This window comes from Ictidomys tridecemlineatus, chromosome 5, assembly GCF_052094955.1.
Source record: "Ictidomys tridecemlineatus isolate mIctTri1 chromosome 5, mIctTri1.hap1, whole genome shotgun sequence".
Taxonomy (NCBI): domain Eukaryota; kingdom Metazoa; phylum Chordata; class Mammalia; order Rodentia; family Sciuridae; genus Ictidomys; species Ictidomys tridecemlineatus.
In genome coordinates, this window is record NC_135481.1 from 113448481 (window position 1) to 113470864 (window position 22384).

Genomic DNA, 22384 nt, shown 5'->3' on the forward strand with positions numbered 1-22384 from the left:
AATGAACTCTGCTCACACAAACCCAAGGCACAAGTGCAGAAGAGACTACTTTTCAATTCAAGTGATGCAGTATGGAGAAGTTCAGGAAGTGGCTCTGTTGCGTACACCTGAATGTGTCTCTTCTTCCCAGATGATTCTCTAAGACCAGTGGGGGTTTATTTCAACATATGTCAACTCAGAGCACTTCTTACCACCATCTCTCATGTGGACCAACCCAATGAGCTGGTCCTCTGTGTTCCTTTTTAACTCTCCTGAGGGCCACTGGTCCTCTTAACTCACCTCTCTCTTCCTTTTTTAAGCCCTGCTACTGCCTGTTCACTAAAAAGCCAGAACTTTTCTCCAAGCATGTAAATCAGATCATGTCACTTCCCTCATCCAAATCATCTATCTTACTGTCACTCTTAAAAACCAATTTCAATGTCCTTAGTTGTCCCACAAGGCCCTCTGTGATCTGGCTACTGCTTACCTTATTACTTTCATTACTGCCTATCTGTGTCCACTCTTCACTATGCACATCACCTTTCTGCAGTTTCATAAAGGTACTGAGCTTTTGTGTTTTCTCTGTTTCTCCTCTGTCTCAATGTCCTTCTTCCAGATGATCTCCTGATTTGCTTCCTTATTTTCTTTAGGTCTTAGCTCAAGTGCCACATCTTTCTAGATGCCCTTCCTTTCTTTCTAGCTAATATAACTCCTGGCATTATCCTCTCTCTTCTGGCTTGCCCTGCTTTATATGTCTTCACTAGTAAGACTGAAGAGCTGAATTTTAAGTTTGATTTAGTTTTAATTTAAATATCATCAGTGGCTTGTGGCTATCATATTGGATAACACAGTTCTAGCATCTAAGTTCCAGAAGGAATGAGGACTTGTCTACATTCTTTACTATTGTATTCCCAGGGCTCAGAAAAATGTTTGGTGCATAGGAGGTATTGAGAACAATACTGGGGAATGAATAAGTGACTAGAACATTGGCTGTGAATCCAGTGTGATTTGGAATATAGTCTCAAAAATTAGATTGCAAATATTTTTTTCTCTCTTTTATAAAATGACTTTCCTTGTATACTTACTTTTTTTTTTGGTGACAAGCATAAGAGCTCTACATGATAGTACATTAGGAACTATAAAATGCAGGAGCATATTAAGAGATTTATCTTATCATGGAAAGAAGGGTGTTGGTAATGATCGTACTGGTGGTGCTGAGAAGATAGGGAATAAGACTGGAAACTTTTTTTTTTTGAGTATGATATTAAGTGTAAAATTTTCTCATTTTTTTGTGGTGCTGGGGATTAAAATTTTCTTATTTTGACTATCTTCTATTGTACATATTTTTTTAACACCCTCTTGGGGAAAAACTGCACATCTGTTTACATTATGCCTTTTAAACAAAATTCAATAAATAGTGTGTACTTGTATTTGTTTATTAAACAAGATTTGCAGTTATTTTGTTCAGTCTAGTAGAAGGCTATGAAATTGTAAGGTACCGTCTGTTTATATAAGTATTAGAGCCAATTTCCTAGGGCCAGAGCCAAAAGAACACTTTTGGCTTTATGGCTGGTCATACTTGAAGGAAGAGCATAGATTTGAAGGGGTAACAGGGACAACCAAAGGTTGCTGAGCTATTTGAGCAGTTCTCCAAATAGACTTCCCCTAAATCATCCGAGACGGTTGGGCATCACTCCCATTTTTAAAGGCCTCCAGGCACATTGACTCTCAGCCTCTCTTATCTATAGTCTTCCTGATTGAGAAATGCTTGTTTTTAAAAAATTTGAAATGAATTAAACAGAGGTGAAAATAATTGTATCAAAAAGAATGGAGATACACAAAAAGATACATTCTTTCTTTCTTGAATATGTTGGAGACTAGACTTTTTTCTTTTTCTTTAACAAGAGGCACAAAGAATATTGTCTTATTCCTTTTGATTATAAATGAGATATGTCCCCTATGTATTGTAATTTTATATAAAATAAAGCAGATTTTGAGGTTTTCTGCCAATTATTCTTCTACCCCTGGACATCTTACTGGGCATTTCCTTTCTTATTTCTCATCTCTCTACTAGAACCTCTCAAAAGGAAGTCCTTGGCCAGCTTGCATCAGAGTCACCTGGTGTGCTTATTAATTTGATATGTCTTTCCTGCTTCCCAGACTGTTATAATCTCTAGATATGGGCACCCAAGAAGCTGAATTTGAAAAAGCTCCCTGGCTAAAGCCTTAGAGCAATGCTGTCTTGTTCTTTAAATGTGTCTCCAAGTTCTTTTTCCTTAATTAATTGTATTTGATTAATCAACTTTGTCATCTAAGAACAGTATACTGCTCTCCATATCTCTGTTTAATTATTAATGCTTATTTATACTGTATAGCCAAACTAATTTATCTACCTGAATATTGGCTGCTTGGTGGGTTAGGAGCACTCAGCTGCCAGTGATTGAAAACAAACTCAATGGAATTATGGAACTATGGATTTGCTTTGTTTGTTTTTGTAAAGCTTTTGTGAAAGCAGCCATCCATTATGGGTACTGAAAGTTCTTTGTATTAAAAAGAAAAAAGAATCATGTTAAACATTGTTTCCTTTATTATGTGACAGATCTTTCATTGGTATTTTGATGGTTCTACTATCACATGTTTTATAAAACTGTCATCTTTTTGGATGTAAATGAGATATGTTCCCTGTGTATTGTAATTTTATATAAAATAAAGCAGATTTTGAGGTTTTCTGCTTGCTGGTTGTTGCCAAAGTCATGGTATTTCATGTTCAGGAAATTGAGAGTTGCCTCTTTGAGGGTTTTATACTTCCTGCACACTGTTCTGTTCATGCTTGACAATTTGCCACATAAACCTAGGAATAAGAGGTATCTTGTACTTTTGCAATTATTCCCCAGAAAAGGAGAATCATTTTACATTCAAATCCTAATAAAGGTCTTCCTATTATGGATTCTTTCTCAATTACTGTGCTTGGGATAATAAAGTACCCTTTAGAGACAACACAATACTTCAAGTGACTTCTATCAGTGCTTGATGTGAATACTTAAAGGAGTTATTTGATGTACTCTATTAAAAAAAAGACAATGAAATTTAATATAGTGTTTAATATTGCCATGAAAAAACCACTTAAAGATCTTTTAAAAGCAGTATGTAAATGGAAATCATGGGTTTACATATGTAAGACAGGTTTTCAATAAAACAACTTTTGCTCTGTGATTGATACTTGTTGATGTGGGATAAAATGTCCAGCAATGGCATTATTCACAGATTCAAAAGGTGCTTTATTTCAAACTCAGATGGATTTGAAGATGGTAAGTTTTGTAAAACTTAACAAAGTAGTGATTCTCATGGTAAAGAAGACAATAATGATAAAGTTACATATGAAGGTTTGAATAAAACTGATGATTTATGAGCATTGAAAATAATTTTAAAATTAATATTGTATTTTTATAACATGATTTAAAATTTCTATGTGTAACTAAGAAGTTGCATGTTATACTAACCTTATTTCATCTGCATCTCTAGATAATTTAGTAATTCAAGTTGGGTTTAAGAACATTTTACTTTTCTTTTCCTTATTGGGACAACCTTCAGTAGTCCTTCTTTATATCTGAGCACATAGAAGATTTTTTTCCCTTTCTTTTCCATCTAGCCATAAACATATTGGAAGTCATGATCATATCTGAGCATGGCTCTGTTAAAGCCATTATGTCACATTCTGGCATTGTTCCTTCTTGGTGATACTCTGTACATGTTTGCTATGATGTTGACAACTGTTGCATTTGTATACAAGGAAAATTTTATGAGTTTTATTTGTGTAAAGTTTCATTGGCTGACTGGGACTTTCTTTTTAAGTTCCTTCTTAGTTCCCATGCTCTATGTGAAGCAGCAAGTATATATGTATATATATGTGTATCTATCTCTCTATCTATGTATAGACTAAATTGTGTCTAATCAAAGAAATTTTGGTTTCAGTGGGTTCCTCCAGGAGAGAAGGTGTTCCTGCACATGTTAATCTGTCTGCATCCTCCATGCTAATGATTGCAATGCAGTACACATCTAATCCAGGTAAGTGGAAATCTGTCTTGACTAATTCCAAAACCAATCATTAAGTAATATGTTAAATAAATAAGCTAGAAGTTTTCATGTGAGAACTTCTCTTGGTGGATTTGGCAATTGGAGGTGTGTTAGAAAACAGATTTTTGATTTAAAATAAATTTTCCTTGCCTATTGTTAAAAGTAATTAATGCTCTTGCAACTAGTAGTTTTTTTTTTAAGAATGTTTGAGGACAAAATTTTAGAACATTGACTGGAATTTGATTGAATATAAATATATAGAAATAGTTCAATTAGAAATATAAAAATATCTAATTCTAACAACTAAAAATAACTTTGGTTAATAATTTGACAAGTTTGGTCCTCCAATGTCGTACCAATGTCCTTGAACACAAACCTTTTACTACATTTCTGATTATTTTCTTTAGAATAAATTAATAAAAGAAGGATTCATGGGTTAAAGGGCTTGAAAAAATTTCAATATTCTCAATAGTTGTATTTGAAAGTACTTGTCTCATTATGACTGGTCACTGAGTATCATCATAAAATTTGTAGAGTTGAATAGATTAAAAAATCTCATTTTGATTTTTATGTCTTGGATTACTAGTGTTGTTGGACAGGTTTTATATAACTTGCTCTATTTGATTTCCATTTGTCAGTATAATTTCAGATGAACTTTGGCGAGCTGATCTAAAAAGGAGCTGACTATAGGAGTCATATGCTGAGATATGAACTCAGTTTTTTTTCAGTTATTGTTTATTTGGAAAGTGAATAAATATTATAGCACTGTTTTAAACCTTCTGTTTAATTAAGTACAATAATAATTGAGATTCTGGAGTTTTTGACTGAAGAATGAGGAAATTTTTTTTTCCATTTCAAAATCTTAATGCTTCTTAATCTAGAGTGTTGGCCTTGAACTTTTTTTTTTTTTTAATTGAGATGATGTCTTGCTATTTTCCCTAGGCTGGCCTCTAATTCTTGAGCTGAAATGATCCTTCCACCTCATCTTCCAGCTAGCTGGGATTAGGAAGTACACTAACTCACCCAGCTCTCATCCTTTGCCTTAGTTTGTTTGGGCTGCCATAACAAAAATACCATAAACTGGGCAGCTTACATATAACATTTACTTTTTATAGTTTTGGAGGCTGGGAAGTCCAAGATCAAGGTACTGGTAGATTTAGTGATCTGGTGCTTCCAGATTCACAGATGGTCATTCTTGTTTTGTATTCTCTCATACGGAAGGAGCAAGGGAGTTCTAATTCCATTAATCCCATTCATAAGGGTCTCACTTCACTTCCTAATACCATTACATTGGGTGTTAGGATTTAACATATGAGTTTTAGGGAGATACACATATTCAATCTTTGGCATTCTATCACTGTCCCCAACCCCAACTTCATGTCTTTCTGACATGCAAAATACATTCATTCCATTCTTACAACCTCAGAAGTGTCAATTCATTTCAATATCATGTCAAATGTCCAAAGTCCAACATCTCATATAAATATCATCTAAATCAGATGTAGGTAAGACTTGAATTATGATTTATCCTGAGATAATTTTCTTTCCAGCTGTGAACCTGTGAAATCAAATAAATTATATGTTTCTAAAATAAAATAAAAATGATGGGGACTTGAGTTGCAGACACCCAGTGTGGAGCATTTACCTAGCGTATGAGGAGTACTGGGTTCTCTTCCTAGCACCATCAAAACAAATACAACAGTGAGACAGGCATAGGATGGACATTCCCATCCAAAAGAGAGAAATGTTAAAAAAGAAAGGAATGACAGGTTCTATGTAGGTCCAACACCCCAAAACATTAAACTTTAGGCTTGAGAAAAATCTTTGACTTGATGTTCTTCCTTCCCAGCAGCTTTGCTGGGTAAGGGTTGGGCTCCAAGGCTCCAGGTGGTCCTGCCTCATGGCTTTAGGGAGCCTGGCCAGCATGGCTCTCCTGACATTGCTCGAGAAGGGATTTCCATGATAATCCTGCTGCCATGTCAGTTTTCTGCCTCAGCCTTCTCTGACAGGCTGGGTCCTGTGCTCATGACTCTCTTGGGCTCCACTGAAATCTAGGTGGAAGCCCTCACAGCTTTGTCGGTGCAGCACATGCTATGCTGGGGACAAAGGCACTTCACTGAGGGCCAGCTGAAGCACAAGGCATCAGAGTGTAGGAACTGGAAGCAGTCAGCAGTGAGGTGGGCCAAGTGGCAGGTGTGAAGTCCCCCAAGTGTGGGTGGCTTCTTCTTTTCTTCTTTTTCCGCCCCCTTGTATCTGGGATTGAACCCAGGCACACTTATCCACTGAGTCACATACCCTGACCCTTTTATTTTTAATTTTGAGGCAGGGTCTTGCTAAATTGCTGAGGCAGTCCTTGAACTCGTGATCCTTCTGCTTCAGCCCCCTGAGTTGCTGGGACTGTGAGTGCACCACTGTGCCAGGCAGCTCTGAGGATTCCTAAAGTGTCATCCTCCCTCATCTGGGGCAGCAGCTCCTGCCTTCTCCTGGGAAGGCTGGCTGTCGTTAGTTTCTGTTCAGTAGACTGTTTATTAGTTGCTTAGTTGTGCCCTTAGTGTTCTCCTCCTAACAAGTTTTTCTCATTCTTTTAATACAGATAAGCAGAGAATTTCCCAAATCTTTAACTTTTGCTGCTTTTTTGATTAACATTTCTGTCTTTAAATCATTTCCCACTTCAGGAATTTTACTGTAAGCAGAGATGCCAGGCTGCTCTTTCAGCATTTCTTTAAGAACTGTACTCAGCCAGATAGCCAGTTTCATTACTCAAAAATTCTACCTTCCACCAAACACTAGGACATCAACATAACTCAGCCAGGTTCTTTGCCACTGTGTCACAGGATGGTCTCTCTTCCAGCTTCCAATATTGCCTTCCTTATTTCTGTCTGACACCTTATCAGAACCGCCTTTACTGTCCATATTTCTACCAACATTCGTTCAGGATCACTTAGGCATTCTTTAAGAAGATGGAGGCTTTCTCAATGGCTTTGTTCTTTTTTATCTGAAACAGTTAAAAAGGTCCATTCATAGCTATGTAGGCTTTTCTAGAACATACCTCAAAACTCTTGTAGCTCCTATATATTACTTAGTTCCAAAGCTGCTTCTGCATTTTTCAGTGCTGTTATAGCAACACCCTACTATTCAGTGCCATTTTTCTGTCTTCCTCTGTTTCAGATACTATAACAAAAATACCTTAAGCTGGGTGGCCTGTGTGTGCAATAAACACTTATAGTTCTGGAGGCTGGGAAGTCTAAGATCAAGGTGCTGGCAGATTCAGTGGTCTGGTGAGGACCCACTATGTGGGTCATAGATAACCATCTTTGTCTATGCCCTCACATGGCAGAAAGAGCAAGGGAATGCTGAGGCCTCTTTTATAAGGGCACTAATTCCATACATGAGTGTTCTGCCCTCATGAGCTAATCATCTCCCAAAGACTCCCACCTTCTAATACTACCACTAAATTTAACATGAATTTTGAGGGAGCATATTTAGTCCATAGTATTTTTTAAGTATAAAATGATTTATGATTATCATATGGATTTAATTAAAATGTATGTTTGGGGGAATGTTATATCTCACATTTCACTGTTTAGCTTCAAGGACCATCAAAATATCATTTACATTTAAGATCTGTTATGTTCTGAAAAAAAACCCTTAATTTGAATCTAGTTAATTAAAGTCTTACCATGTAATAAAAGATTGTTACTCATTTATGTATTTAATTTAAAAATAAAGTCTTATCATGAAGCCTAGATTCTAACATTGAATGGTAAAATCCTGTACTTTGAGGTACTTTGAGGTACTTTGTATATGGATTTGTATCTGTATATTACCTATAAATGACAGTGCCGTGTGGAGCAAGTTCTTTAACTTTCCCAAGATCATGTGTCCTCATCTCTGAAATAGGAATAATTCTTCTTATAGTACTTTAAAATGTTGTTTTGAATTTGTAGTGAGTTAAATATAGGTAAAGTGCTTGGCACAGTGACAGGCACATTGTACCAAGTAAAAGAAATGCAAATTCTATGGTTTGGCATTTTCTTCATAGAACTGAATATTTTTATCTGAATATTTTTATCTCTACTGTGATCAGGTAGAATTATTTATCAGATTATTTCCAATGTATTTTCATCTGTTCATGGGAAATGCTTATAACCAGCTATTTTATACTAGGAATTACAGTTCTGGCCCCAAATAGTCTTGTGATACGGGAAACAATTAAAAAGTAGAGCAAAATCCACTGGGGCCGAGTACACAGACATCATTCTATTGTTTAAATTTTTTTTTCTTAATCTTATGGCTTGTCTTTTTTAAAAAAAATTTTATTTGTTTTAATTAGTTACACATGATAGTACAATGACCTTGACATATCATACATTTGAATCAGATGGGGTATAATTTCTCATTTTTCTGAGTGTACAGGTTGCAGAATCACATTGGTATATACACACAGCAATAATAATGTCTATTTCATTCTACTATCCTTCCTTTACTCCCATCCCCTCCCCTCCCCTCCCCTCCCATCACTTCTTTCTATCCAATCTAAGGTGACGCTATTCTCTCTCTCTTTTTTTTCCTCACATCTTCATACATGTATTTTGTATAATGATGAGGGTCTCCTTCCATCTTCCGTGAGATTCCCCTTCTCTCTTCCTTTCCCTCTCACCTCTCTTCCCTATCTAGAGGTATCTTCTTCCCATGCTCCCCCCCCCACCCCGCCCCTTATATCAGAGAAGACATTTGGCATTTGTTTTTTTGGGGGATTGGCTAACTTCACTTAGCATAATCTGCTCTAATGCTATCTATTGTTTAAATATTTATTGAGAGAAGCAACAAGTGGCAGCTTGTTTCTTTTAGCTGATTATGTGTCAAGGACAGAGCAGAGCACTTCCTCAAGTAAGAGGAAGGTTATTCATTGAATAACCTCCATGTACAGGATTCTCTGTTAGAAATGATGATAACCACACAGAAATACAAAATATGACTCTTCTTGTGGAACTTATTTAATTGGGTCAGTTGGGCATATTTATTTAAGTCATTAATTAACCATGTAAAGGTATGTAGAAAGTGCCAAATAAATGCTATAGATGGTGTTAATTAATCATGGGGGAGAACTCCATGAATTGAAATGATCAGGAAAGGCTTTATGTTCCTTGAGCAAAGAAAATATGGATAGAGTTTTGATTGATAGGATAAGTAAGACATTCTGTGAGGGAAACAGTTTAAACAGAGGAACTTTCCAGGTCTGTTCAGGGAGCAGTAGGTGGAATACTCAGAGGATCATGTAGCAGAACACGCAGACAGACACTGTATAAGAGAAAATGTCTTGGAACATGTGTATTTAAACACTCAGTGGTGGCTTAAAGACAACATTCCATTTCTAGAGTAACTATTCAATACATTGTCACTGAATATGGGACTCTATGGTTAATAAAACAAAACAGATCCCACCTTCATCTTGTGACGCATATTACATTTTGGAGGAGGGGAAATATATTAATCAAGTAATTATAAAACCAAGGATAAAATTTCAGTTGTGACAAATGCTTGAAGTACCTTGTATTATAAAACTCTATGAAAAGAAATTTTGCTTTTGTTGAGGAGTTTGGTGGGGGCTTCTTAGAGGAAGCAAGTTTTGGTACAAGAATTGAATAACGAGTGAGTTGTATTAAAAAGATCTACAGGATGGGAGTGAGACAGAAGTTCAGGTGGCAGAATCTTGTGTCAAGAAGGAGCCTGGCAAGCCAGTGAGACTGAAAGATCAGTGTAGATGGAACTCTAGGGGAGGGCTAGCTAGTATGAGCTGAGAGTTAGAGAACATTCAGGATGTTGTAGGCTGTGTTAGGCAAGAAGTCCTCTGTTTATATCATATCTAATGGGAATCCACTGAGGGGTTTTAAGTAGATGCAATGGAGAATGGAATGAGAAAGGGCCAGATTGGGTGTAGATGGACTGGTAAGGCACTCATTGCATTTGTTCAGGCATGCATGTCAAAGGCAAGGACAATTGAAATAGAAAAAAAAATGGATCTACTGAGAGCTATTTATGAAGTCAAATTGATAGGACTTGGTGACATATTGGATCTAGTGGGTTTCTTCTGACTTGCTCTAACTAGGCATGGAGGTTATATTCATTGATAAATGAGGCACCAGAAGATGAGGCTTCTGAGGGAAGAGCAAGAGATCTGTTTTGGACATGCTGTGTTCAAGAAGCCTTTGAGACATCTCAGAGGAGATGGTAATTAGCTAGTTGTGTTATAGTTTTGGACCTCAGAACAGAATTCTAGACTAGAGATAATGAATTCTGAGCCTACACCTGAGTGTCAAATGACCTCATCCAATTTCACATAGGTGGCTTCTGTAGTTAATATGAGCGTGAGATTGCTTGGGGGAGAGTGCAAATGAAAAGTAGAGTGTTTCTTGGTTCAGGCCTCTAGGAACTCCAATAGGAAGTGGACCTGTGCAAGAGGGTGAAGTTGCCAAGGAGATTGAGAGTTTCCTGCTTAGCTAACAGATACTTTAAACTACATGTACAAATGTGTAAGAAATCCCACTATTATAATATTCATATATAATTATACATAATTATAACAAACCAATTAAAAAATGAAAACTGAAATAAAAGCTGCAAAACACTTTTGTGGTTTGCTCAGTAGGAAGTCTTAAAGTTAGCTCTACAGTATCAAGGGCTGAGATAGCATCTTTGTGTTTCCTTAGATTTTCCTTCACGTTTGTGCAATGGCTGCCACAGTGGAGGTCATTATTTCCTCAGACAACCACATTCAAAAACAAGATGAGTTAGAGTCGTTAGAAAAAGGTCTCCTGGTTGGCCCTTTTCTTTTAATCAAAGAGGAAAACAATATGAGAAGTTCCCTAGAAGTTTTCTCTCTTAGGTCCTACTGGCAAGGATGGAGTCCTGTAGCTGCAAGGGGATTTGGAAAAGTCTGTGCATTGGCAGATGACAGGGAAAAAGGGGTTGTTGATAGCAGTGTCCAACACAGGTGATAGGAGAGGGTCATGTCACAACAGGAAGCCATGGGAAGAGAGTGATTTAAAAAACAACAGTGGTCAGCAGCACTGAATGCCACTGAGACATCAGTGAGATGCAGACTGAAAACCATCCACTGAACCGAGTGCCATGGGGTCACTGGTGGCTGAAGTGAAAACAATGTCAGGGTGATGATGGAGCTGGAAGGTAGAGCAAAAAGGCATCTAACTAGGATGACAGTGTCTTTACTCCTCAAGTGAACATGGGAAATCAAGGGAGCTTGTTGCTGTGTAGCTCTGAAAAAATTCTTTCCCAAAATGGAATTACTGCTTGCTCTAGTCAGCTGTTTTGCTGCTGTGACTAAAAGATCTGACTAGAACAATTTTTAAAAAATGTTTATTTTTTATTTATAGGTGGACACAATATCTTTATTTATTTATTTATGTGGTGCTGAAGATCAAACCCAGTGCCTCACACATGCTAGGCGAGCGCTCTATCGCTGAGACACAGCCCCAGTCCTGACTAGAACAGTTTTAAAGGAGGAAAGGTTTATTTGGGGGCTCACAGTTTCAGAGTCTCAGTCCATAAAAGGCTGGCTCATTCCTTGGGGCTCTAGGTGAGGCAGGACATCATGGTGCAAGACTGTGAGGGAGGGAAGCAGCTTTCATGGTGAATAGAAAGCAGAGAGGGGTCTCCACACTCCAGATACAAAATATACACCCAAAGCCACACCTCAATTCCCACCTCCTTCAATTACCCCTCAGTTAATCCCTATTGGGATTAATTCACTGATTGGGTTAAGACTCTTATAACCCAACCATTTGTCCTATGAATCTTCTTACATTGTCTCACACATGAGCTTTTGGGGGACACCTCACATCCAAACCATAACACTGTTCAAGTGATAAAACTCTCATTCTAATCCCATCAGTCTGTCGGTTGCTATCTGTCCATCTTTGGGCAAGATAGGAAGCTATTTTCTGAACTGAAACATGGAGGGTGTGAGATAATATTCCATAAAGCTTTTAGCCTGATACTTGGTACATAATGAATTCTCAATAAATGAGCTTTCATTATGATCCTGTTTTCCCTTCTCTGTAGTTCTTTATTGCATGATACAAGTTTATGTTGCAGAAATATGATCACTAAAGACTTTTATTAACATGTCTAGTAATATGATATGTGTCATACTTCTCAAAGACCTTGAGTAAAGCTTGATAAGTCAAGAGATTATGGTATTTTTGAAAATATGAATATGTGGCAATAAGTAATTAACAATTTAATGATTGGAATTGGAAATCATATTAAAGTAGTTTATGTATCTCAAAGGATGTTTAGTATTTACATTTCATGTGCACATTACATTTTCTTCTTACAGTGTATCATTGTCAGTTACTGGAATGCCTCATGAAATATAAACAAGAAGTCTGGAAAGTAAGTTTGGGGTCAAATTTAACCCATAGTCACTACATTAACTTATATAAAATGGTAAAAGTTATTTGCATATTGTATCTGTTGCTTAGGTCAAAGCTATTGTTGTCTTAGTTTTCTTATGTGGCAGTGGATATTCTTTTTTCTTTACTAAACTATCATTTAGAACAGTGTCTTGACAGATAAAGTAATTAAATACATCTTATTCTTGAAATTAGGCAAATATTATGCTGTATGACATGTATTTTTTTTAATTTGAAAAGTTGAGAATCTGCTTTCTTTCAAACAGGAGATGTGAATTGTTAAGAAATGTGATTAGGAAAATATTTTTTTAAAAGGATGTATGTTATTTTAAACGCTTTCTTTGAGTTGGGGTATCGCTCAGTGGTAGAGTGCTTGCCTAGCATGTGCAAGGCCCTGAGTTCCATCTCCAGCACTGCAAACAAAACAAAATCCCTAAAATGTTTCTTTAAGATGAATCTAATTTGGGAAAAATTTTTATAAGACAGTGTACTTTTGAATTCTGCCCAGAGGGATCATTTATAGAAGAAAAAATAAATGAGCAAATAATGAATAATTATAATGCTATAATGTGGTCTAAACTGTGAAGCACACCTGGATGATGGATTCCAGAAAAGTGACCCACCTCATCCTCTCCACTGGAATTCCCATGCTCTAGTAATATTGAATGAATATTTATTGTTATTTGATGGTGCTAAGTCAAAATATGCTTCCTGTTTCCTGTAGGACCTTTTGTATGTTATTGCCTATGGGCCTTCACAAGTGAAACCTCCAGCTGTGCAAATGCTTTTCCACTATTGGCCCAATTTAAAACCTCCCGGGGCAATAAGCGAGTACAGGGGGTTGCAGTACACAGGTAAGAAGAGAAGAGGCCTGTGATGCCCCGTCTCTATTTCTCCTATGCCACATGTGGCTCATGGATTTTAAAAAAAGTCTTGTGGGATTATATTTACTGTGCCTTTAAACACTGTCATAAATCCTTTCTGAAACTAGGTGGTTTAAAAATAAATTAACTGGCCAGTTGTGGTAATCCAGGCTACTTGGGAGGCTGAGACAAGAGGATCCCATGAGCCCAGGAACTGGGGGCCAGCCTAGGAAACACAGCGAGAGTCCCATCTCTTAAAAAAAAATACAATAACTAAAACCAATTTCAAAAGTATTTATGATATCATAGCAAACTGCCAAAGTTCCAATCCCATTTGCTATATACAGCTGGCCTACAGTTGTAGCTATTGATAAAATTAATCACTTCATAAGCCTGAATGGTAAGAGTAGTACTATGCATTTGCTCATCATTTAGCAGAAACTCCAGCTGGCTAATTCTGCTCTGAGATTCTTGGCAGCACTTTCAGTGGTGTTTCCATTTTATGCACTAAATAAAAATTAAGTGATCCTGATAGCACCATTGATCAGGAAGAGTCAATAATTGATGAGTCTTGGTAATTAATCATGTGACCTAAACATTAATTTTAAATGTAATGACATATCTACCAAAAAACCTTGCAAAACAAACAAATTCGAGGTCCTACATTGTTATTTTTGTTTATGTGTTATAAAAACGAAAGGGTGAAAATCCTTTATGGCAAATGGAGTTTCAAAGCACAATCCCACCCCCCCAACTCCCCTACCCAGCTTAATTGAACACATGTTTTTCTGAGAATGGGAGGGGTGGGTGTTTTTGCAAGGGCAGCCTTTGTTCAGATCATTGTGAGTGTGTACTAATGTTCTGAGACTTTACTAATTTGTTGGCATCACATCTTTACAAAGGTGATTTGAGTTGGTTCTAAGAGGATTTAACTTATTTTAGGTGTCTGATTTATATTCTTGATGAAAGATTTAAAGCCAAGTGTTACTAACACCTATTATTTGGGCTTTGATGGTCCTGTGTGGGCTTATTTTACCCAGACTAAAGGTGGGTACAAGAATAACAAAACAATTAAGATAAATAATAAGTAAATTTTTTGAAGTTGGAAATTGGCATCATTGGTATTTTATATCATCAATAGAGAATGTTTCAGTGTTGCTAACTAGATAATATAAATGTAAAAATTAGCAAAAATGTTGAACACATTAATAGAATAAAAGGTGAAACTATTGAAGTATTAGACACCAAACCTTTCTTATTAGGTCCCTGAAATAAGCACATGTGTGATGTTTGAATGGATAATCAACATCAAATGAAGTTTATTTATTTGATGAGTAGCTACTATGTTCCAGACACTATCCTTTTGTTGATGATATAGGAACCAACTCAAAACCAGACCTCATGGAGCTTAATACAATCTGGATGTGAATCATTCATTTTATTCCACACATGTTTTTGGGGTGCCCATTATTATTAGCCAGGCATTATTCTGGGTACCGATGGCAAAGCAGTGAATTTAACAGACTAAAGTCATTAATATCTTGGAGCTTACATCAGGTTGTGGGGGAACTACCTGGACACTATAAGTGCTAAGGTGGAGCAAATACAGAGAGCTGTGGGAACACATAGAAGGGTCTCCAAACCTACCCTGATGGTAGGCTAGTTTGGGGAGGTGCATTTGTTAAGGAAGGTTCTAAGTAAAGTGCCGAAGTCTGGGCTTGGCACAAGATCACGAGCCACCACACAGCTTTGTAGGTTCAAACAGCAATTCTTTATTCCCGATCTCACACCGCCTCCACACAGGTTCAGGGGCAATCCCCATCCCCCCCCCCCCCCCCCCCCCCCCCCCGCACAATTCACGTCCTAAATACTTTCTCTCCCTGAGAACTCAGCGGGAACTCAGGCAGCAGGCACGCCCTACTCCCAGCAGGAATAATCTTCAACCTCCAACTACCCTAAAACTCCTGTAAAGGACATTTGAGCTAAAACCTGAAGTATCAGTGTGTACACACTAGATGTCAGAAGGGAATAAATGTAAGTGTGAGGCAAAAGGAAATCCATGGTTCAGAGGTGGAGGTCAAGAATAGCAGGGTAGTACTCAGGAACTGGAGAAAGTCAAATGTAGCTCCAGACAGTGGAGCTAGAAGAGAGCACTGAGAGGTAGGCAGAAGGGTTGACAGAGCCTGTGAATGGGGTTTGGATTTTACACTATGAGCAAAGGGAAACCAGGTGCAGGTTTAAATGGAGAAGCCACTTGAAGACATTTGCCTATCCAGAGTATTCCATAATTCCAGCGCACTGACAGTCCCTTCCACTTACTGTGTGGCCATACTTTCTATAAAGGTCAGACAAACCTGTCTTCCCCAAATAGTTTAGGTCATGCCTACTAGGATCAGAGCATCTCTTTCATCCTCTCTTGAGTTGTTTGACCAAGACACGGTTGTCTCCGGTCCTTCTTGAAATTGTATGTCCATGCTTCTGTTCATTCAGCAATGTATTAGGGGCACCTTCCATGTGCCAGGCCTTATCTCAGGCCCCTGGGAGGTAGCTCTCTTACAATTTCCATTCTGGTAGACCATGGAATTCCATGCAGGGAACAAAAGATCATGGAAAATTAATCATTTTGGTCTTTATATTACTATGTATCCAGCATAAGCTGTTTGTCAGACATTGTTCTAGCTGCTTGCTATCTAATTTTTCAGCCTTCTAATTGAACACTATTTATGGACTAAGCCCCACAGTAGATCTTTTATACTTTCTCAATTCATCTTCACAAAAATTTTCAGCAGTAGGTTTTCTTATTTCAATTCTGCAGATGATGAGTGGGAAACAGAATTTAAGTCACATGCCTTCTTTAACACAGATAATGAAGGGACAGCTTGAATTTAAACTTCACATTTTCTCTTCTAACAGTGTGATGTCACTTTTATGAATTCAGTTCTTAATTAAATTTTAGCTAAAGCATTAGAATCTTTCTTCAATACCCGCTGAAATGAAAAGCATACCAAAGGATGTATAGTTAGATGGCACTGCAATCCCAAATATTCTCAATAATAAAATTTATATAGAGATAGGATTTTATGGGCTTCAAAGCTCAAAGATGAAATCTTTCTTAGGGGCCAGCAATTTTTGTATGTTTTCCCAGTGATTTATTTCTTTTTTGAAAAGTAAATTTATTTTTTATGAAAGGAAATAATTGCTTATAGAAAAATTAAACCAACATGTAAGAAGGAAAAAAAATATATTGCCACTTAGAAATGACCACTGTTAACATTTTGGTATATTTCTCTCAAATTTTGACACATGTTTTAAAGATAATATGGCATAAAATGATACAAGTTTCCCCTCAACTTTTATTGTATATTTCAAATACAGAGACATTTAAGGAATTATACTATGAAGACATATAGCTTTAATAGTTGTTATTAATTTGATGTAATGTATATAAACTGTATTGCTTTTTTGGGGGGTACTGGAGATGGAATTCAGAGACACTCAACTTCTGAGCCACATCCCCAGGCTTATTTTGTATTTTATTTAGAGACCAGGTCCTCACTGAGTTGTTTAGCACCTTGCTCTTGCTGAGGCTGACTGAATTCTCCATCCTCCTGCCTCAGCCTCCTGAGCTTCTGGGATTACAGGAGTGTGCTACCGCACTCATCTAAACTGCATTGCTTTTTAAACATAGTTAACAAAAATATTTCAACTTATATGAAGAAGATAAAATAATGAGGATTTAGAGATCCAAAATGTTTACTTATTTTTGTTTTATTGATATATACAACAATATACACCAATTTTGATTAAGTATGAGTGTAAAAGATAAAAAAATTGGAGTCTCATATATTTTATGTATAATTAAAATATTTTTCTCCTGTTTAAAAAAACATACAAAAGATTATAACAAGTTGATAATGAAAATAACCATTATATTATTTTAAGCAGCTCTGCTTCTGTAAGGGAGAAAGTAATTACTTAGCAATTTTCTTGTTATAGTGTCCCAACTAATAAATAATTTAGCCTTTGTAGCAAAGAATACCACCAGTTGTTGTTTAGTTTAGATTTGCACTATAAGACAAAAGATGTGGCATCAGAGTTACATTTCTAAGACAGAGACTTTTGCTAAAAATAGGGAATAACTAGAAGGTTAAACTTAGGCCTGTCTACCACATATCTAACTCCACATTAGTATTGTTGGATTCTTGAGTACAAGCAGAAGAAGGTCCATCAGTCCTTTACTCCTCATTATTGAGTTCTGAGTTATCTTTTCTGGCTGAGGATTGAACTTACTGTACCACTGAGCCCAACACAGTTATCTTTTTATTATCTTGATTTTATCCTCATATAATTAAAATGTTTTAAACTTTTTTATTGGTGCATTAGACTCATGCAGAAGACCCTCATAAATTATTTGTATGTGGAATGTCTCTCACAATGTGCCCCCTCTCAATAATTATCTCTTTCTTCTTCCAACACCAGAGATTAGATTTGTCTGTTTTTGAGTTTTATAGAAATGGAAGTATCCATTATTTATTTAATTTGTGTGTGTGTGTGTGTGTGTATGTGTGTGTATGTATGTGTGCATGTGTGTATATGGCCCATGGTGCTGAGGATAATTGTACTTTATTAATTTTTATTGCTATAGATAGTCTATCAAATGAATATGCCATGTTTACCTATCTCTTCTTCTATTCATGGATATTTGCGCCCATTACAAATAATACTGCTATGAACATCCTTCTGTATGGTTTTTGGTATAAAACTGCATGCAGTTCTGTTGGGTGTATGCCTACAATGGAATTACACACGATCAAGAGGGTGCTCACATGTCTAACTTTAATGGAAAATAGCAAACAACTTTCTAAAGTAGTTATAATAATTTTTATTCCAATTATCAGCATATGAATATTATTTTTATCTTATAATTCCACATTTTGGGAATACTTTGTTTTGTTAACTTAAAATATTTTAGTCATTATCAAGGATGTGTTGAAATATCTTATTGTGGTTATAATCTGCCCTTGCCTTATTACTAATGAAGTTGAACACTTTTTCATGTTATTGGCTACTTGGATATCCTGTGTATATAATCTTTGTCAGTGATATATGTCAATTATAAATACCTTTTCTTATTTTTTACTCTCTGAATGTAGTTCTTATTTTTAATTTTAAAAGATTGGCAATCTTTATGTTTAGTCTTTTTTATATCTTATCCTCGAAAAATTTTCTATACCCTAAAACTAACACAATGTTTTTGTTGTCTTCTATAATCTTTGCTTTTAACCTTTTAGATGTATCTGGAATTAATTTTTCTGTATGGTGTTGAGGTAATGTTCTTTTTTTCTCTTATGGATAGTCAATTGACTCAACATCATTTATTGAAAATATTGTTCTTTCTTTACTGCTCTGTAGTATCATTTTTGTCATAAATCAGTTTTCTATTTAAGGATGATCTGTCTCTGGATTCTTTATTTAGTTCTATTTAAGGATGTCTCTGGATTTTTTATTAGTTCAATTGGCATATTTTTCCCTTTGCCAATACCACAATGTCTTAATTACTATAGCTTAATAATAAAATGTCATATCCAGGAGTATGAACCCTGCCATCTTATTGTTGTTCTTTTCCTCTTCTTCATTCTCACTCTTCCTGTTCTTTATCCTTTTCTATTTCCTCTTTTGAGAATAACTTGACTATATCCAGCTTTGTTAAGTTGAAGATTTTGTTAAGTTAAATATAAGTACAACAACCAACTGCTAGGATTTTGATTGTCTTCAGATTATGTTGGGATAATTTTGATCAATTTGGGGAATTGATATCTTTATAATATTGAGTCTCCCAATCCATTAACATGGTATTCTCTATTGTTTTCCTTTCTTTACTTTCCTCCATTGCTGTTTTAGTGTTCTGTGTATATTTTTGATGTTATTGCCGATGATATACCTTTTAAAAATTACATTTTCTAACCCTTTGTTCTGGTACATGGACATGTAATTAATTTTAGTGTATTGATTTTGTATCCAGCAATATTGCTAAATCATTTTTAATTCTAAAATTTTATTGTGATAGCTTTGTTTAAAAAACTTTTAATGTATGCAACTATATTGTTATTGAAAATAAAAGTATAATGTTTCTTTTTCAATTTGTAAATCTTTTATGTCTTTTTGCCTTATTGCCTGGCTAAAACCTATGTTCTGTGCTCATGTCCAAGTTCCTTCATGATTTTTTCTTTGTCCCATGGATGATTTACAAGGGTAATTTAAAGTTTGGTTCTTCTTGGTCAGATAACACACTTTGCTTTATTTTACATAATTGACATTTTTAACACTTTCTTTAGGGATAAGCATATAGTTATTTTTGTAAACATTTCTATGTACTTAAAAATTTGTATTTGGCAGTTGTTTTTATAGTGTTTTGTATATGTCAATTAAATCAATTTTAAATTGTGTAGTTCAGATCTTCTTACTGTTATTGCATTTGTGTTTATTTTTTTTTCTATCAGTTACCAAGAGTAGAGTGTTAAAATATCTTACTCTGATTGTGAATTTGTCTATTCCTCCTTGTAATTCTGTTAATATCTGATGTTTGTATTTTGAGACTACGTTCGTTATTAGGTGCAAATTTAGAGTGCAATACTTTTCTAATGAACTGAAAGACTTGTATTATTTTGAAATTCCTGTTTTTAATCTCTCATGAGGCTTTGTATAAAACTAATGCAGCAAAACCAGCTTTTACAAGTGTTTGATTGTTATAACTTTTTTCATTCTTTTAAGATTTTATAGTCTGCATTTCATGTGTGTCTTGTAAGTAGCATGCAATTCTTTTTTAAACTCAATTTTTGTGAACTTTGTGTTTTAATTGGAGCATTTAGGTCAAATAAGATTAGCCCATGTATAATAATGGTTTCTTTGCTCCTTTTGGTGGGGCAGGTACCAGAGATTGAACTCAGGAGTACTTGACCACTGAGCCACATCCCCATCCCTATTTTCTATTTTATTTAGAGACAGAGTGTCATTGAGTTGCTTAGTGCCTCACTTTAGCTGAGGTCATCCTCCTGCCTCAGCCTCTTGACCCTCTGGGATTACAAGCATGCTCCATTGCACCTGGCTCTTTGCTCTTAAATTCACATTTTTTTTCCTCTCCTTTTTGCCTCTTTTTGAGTATACTAAGTATATTTAAATATCTTACCACCTTGTCTTTGTCCTAGTGCATTATTCAATCTTTTTTTATTCTTTTAATCACTACCCTAGAGATTGTACCATACATTTGTGGCTTATAAAATAGTACTTTTACCTTTTTCTGTAAAATGGCAATAGGTTATAACTTCTTTTATTCCTTACTGATATGTATGCTATGATATTATTATTATAATTTTGTTATATTTAAAATAATTGTTATATCTATAAATTTCCCCCTACAGACTATAATTATTGTTCTATTTAGCTGATATTCATTATGTTTTCTTTTCTCTTGCTCTGTACTCTCTCTCCCCCATTTTTGGCATCTCTTTGCTCCTATCTGGGATTTCATTTTTGTTTTCCTTTTATATTTCCTTTAGTGCCATTCTACTGGGGACAAATTTTCTGAATTAGTGCTAGTCTGAAAATGAGTGTTTTGCTGTTATTTCTTAAGGATTTTCTCTGTGTATACAATTTTAGATTGGCAGTTCTTTTATTTGCATTCTTGGAAGGAATTTCATAATCTTTTAATTTTTCTCGCTTCTTGTTTCTACTGTGAAGTCAGTTGTCATTTATCACTCCTTTGAAGATAAATTGCCTTTCTCCATTATTTAATTTTTTTCTTTATTTATGATTTTTGGCACATCTAGTTTTGATAATTTGTTCTTGTCTTTTTATGGAGTTCGTATTACTTTCCTATGTGGAACTTGACCTTTTGTCAGTTTTAGAAAACTGTCAGGCATTATACCTCTCTTTCGTTAGAGATAACAATATTTAATTAAGGCATATTTTGTACATAGTAAGATATACAAATATTAAGTGTACAGCTTATAATTTATGAAAAATCTATAATTCTCATGTAATTATCATCCAGATAAAGATAATATAATGTTACCATCACCCCAGAAAATAATGATATGCCTCTTCCAATCATCAGCTCCTCTTCTACACTTAGGTTATCACTAATCTGGTTTCTGTGTCATACATGTATTCATTTAATTCAGGTATGCATATAAATGAAGATCAAACAGTATGTACTTTGTCAAATCTGACTTTAATCATTATAATTTTATTTAGGTTAATCCATCTCCTTGTGGATATTAATTCTTTTTATTCCTAAGTAAGTATTTAATTGCATGAATATGCCATAGTTTAGAGGGATTGCTTTAAATTTTTCTCCACTTAGAATAATTTTGGCCTGGGGCTTAGCATAGATAGCTTTTACAATGTTGAAGTATGTTTCTGTTATCCCTAGTTTTTAGAGGACACTTTTGATGGTGTCCTCTATTTCCTTGTTTTATATTGATCTGTTTAAATTGTGTATATCTACTGTGTATTATGTTTTGAACATAAAGGGATGCTGTAAATTATCAAATGCTTTCTCTGCATCTATTGAGATGTTCATGTGATTTTTATCTTTGAGTCTATTGATGTGATGAATTACATTTATTGATTTCCAACCTTGTATTCCTGATATGAATCCTATTAGATTGTGGTGACTATCTTTTTGATATATTTTTGTATTAGATTTGCCAGAATTTTATTGGGAATTTTTGCATTTATATGCATTAGAGATATTGGTCTGAAGTTTTCTTTCTTTGATGTGTCTTTGTCTGGTTTTGCAATCAGGGTGATATTAGCTTCATAGTATGTGTTTGGAAGTGTTCCTTCTTTTTCTATTCCATGAAATAGTTTGAGAAATATTTGTGTTAATTCTTCTTTAAAGGTCTTGTAGAAGTAGTTGTGTATCCATCAGTCCTGGGCTTTTCTTAGTTAGTAGACTTTTGATGGTGTCCTCTATTTCCGTGTCTTAAATTGTGTATATCATGCTGATTTAGTTTAGGTATATCGTATACC

At 35.4% G+C, this 22384-nt stretch overlaps 1 protein-coding gene across 21 annotated transcripts in view; it reads left to right on the plus strand.

Annotated features, from left to right (window-relative positions):
* Unc79 (unc-79 subunit of NALCN channel complex) overlaps positions 1 to 22384 on the plus strand; it is a 270058-nt gene that overhangs the window by 54051 nt on the left and 193623 nt on the right. For 18 of the 21 annotated variants that reach the window (XM_040274610.2, XM_078050756.1, XM_040274611.2 and 15 more), the window contains 3 exons: positions 3952 to 4044; positions 12413 to 12468; positions 13213 to 13342. The exons of 2 other annotated variants lie outside the window; for them this stretch is intronic. In XM_040274610.2, coding sequence (XP_040130544.1) covers positions 3952 to 4044; positions 12413 to 12468; positions 13213 to 13342 — 279 coding nt within the window. The remainder of the gene's footprint in view (positions 1 to 3951; positions 4045 to 12412; positions 12469 to 13212; positions 13343 to 22384) is intronic. One more of the 21 variants, XM_078050759.1, reaches the window with a different exon arrangement.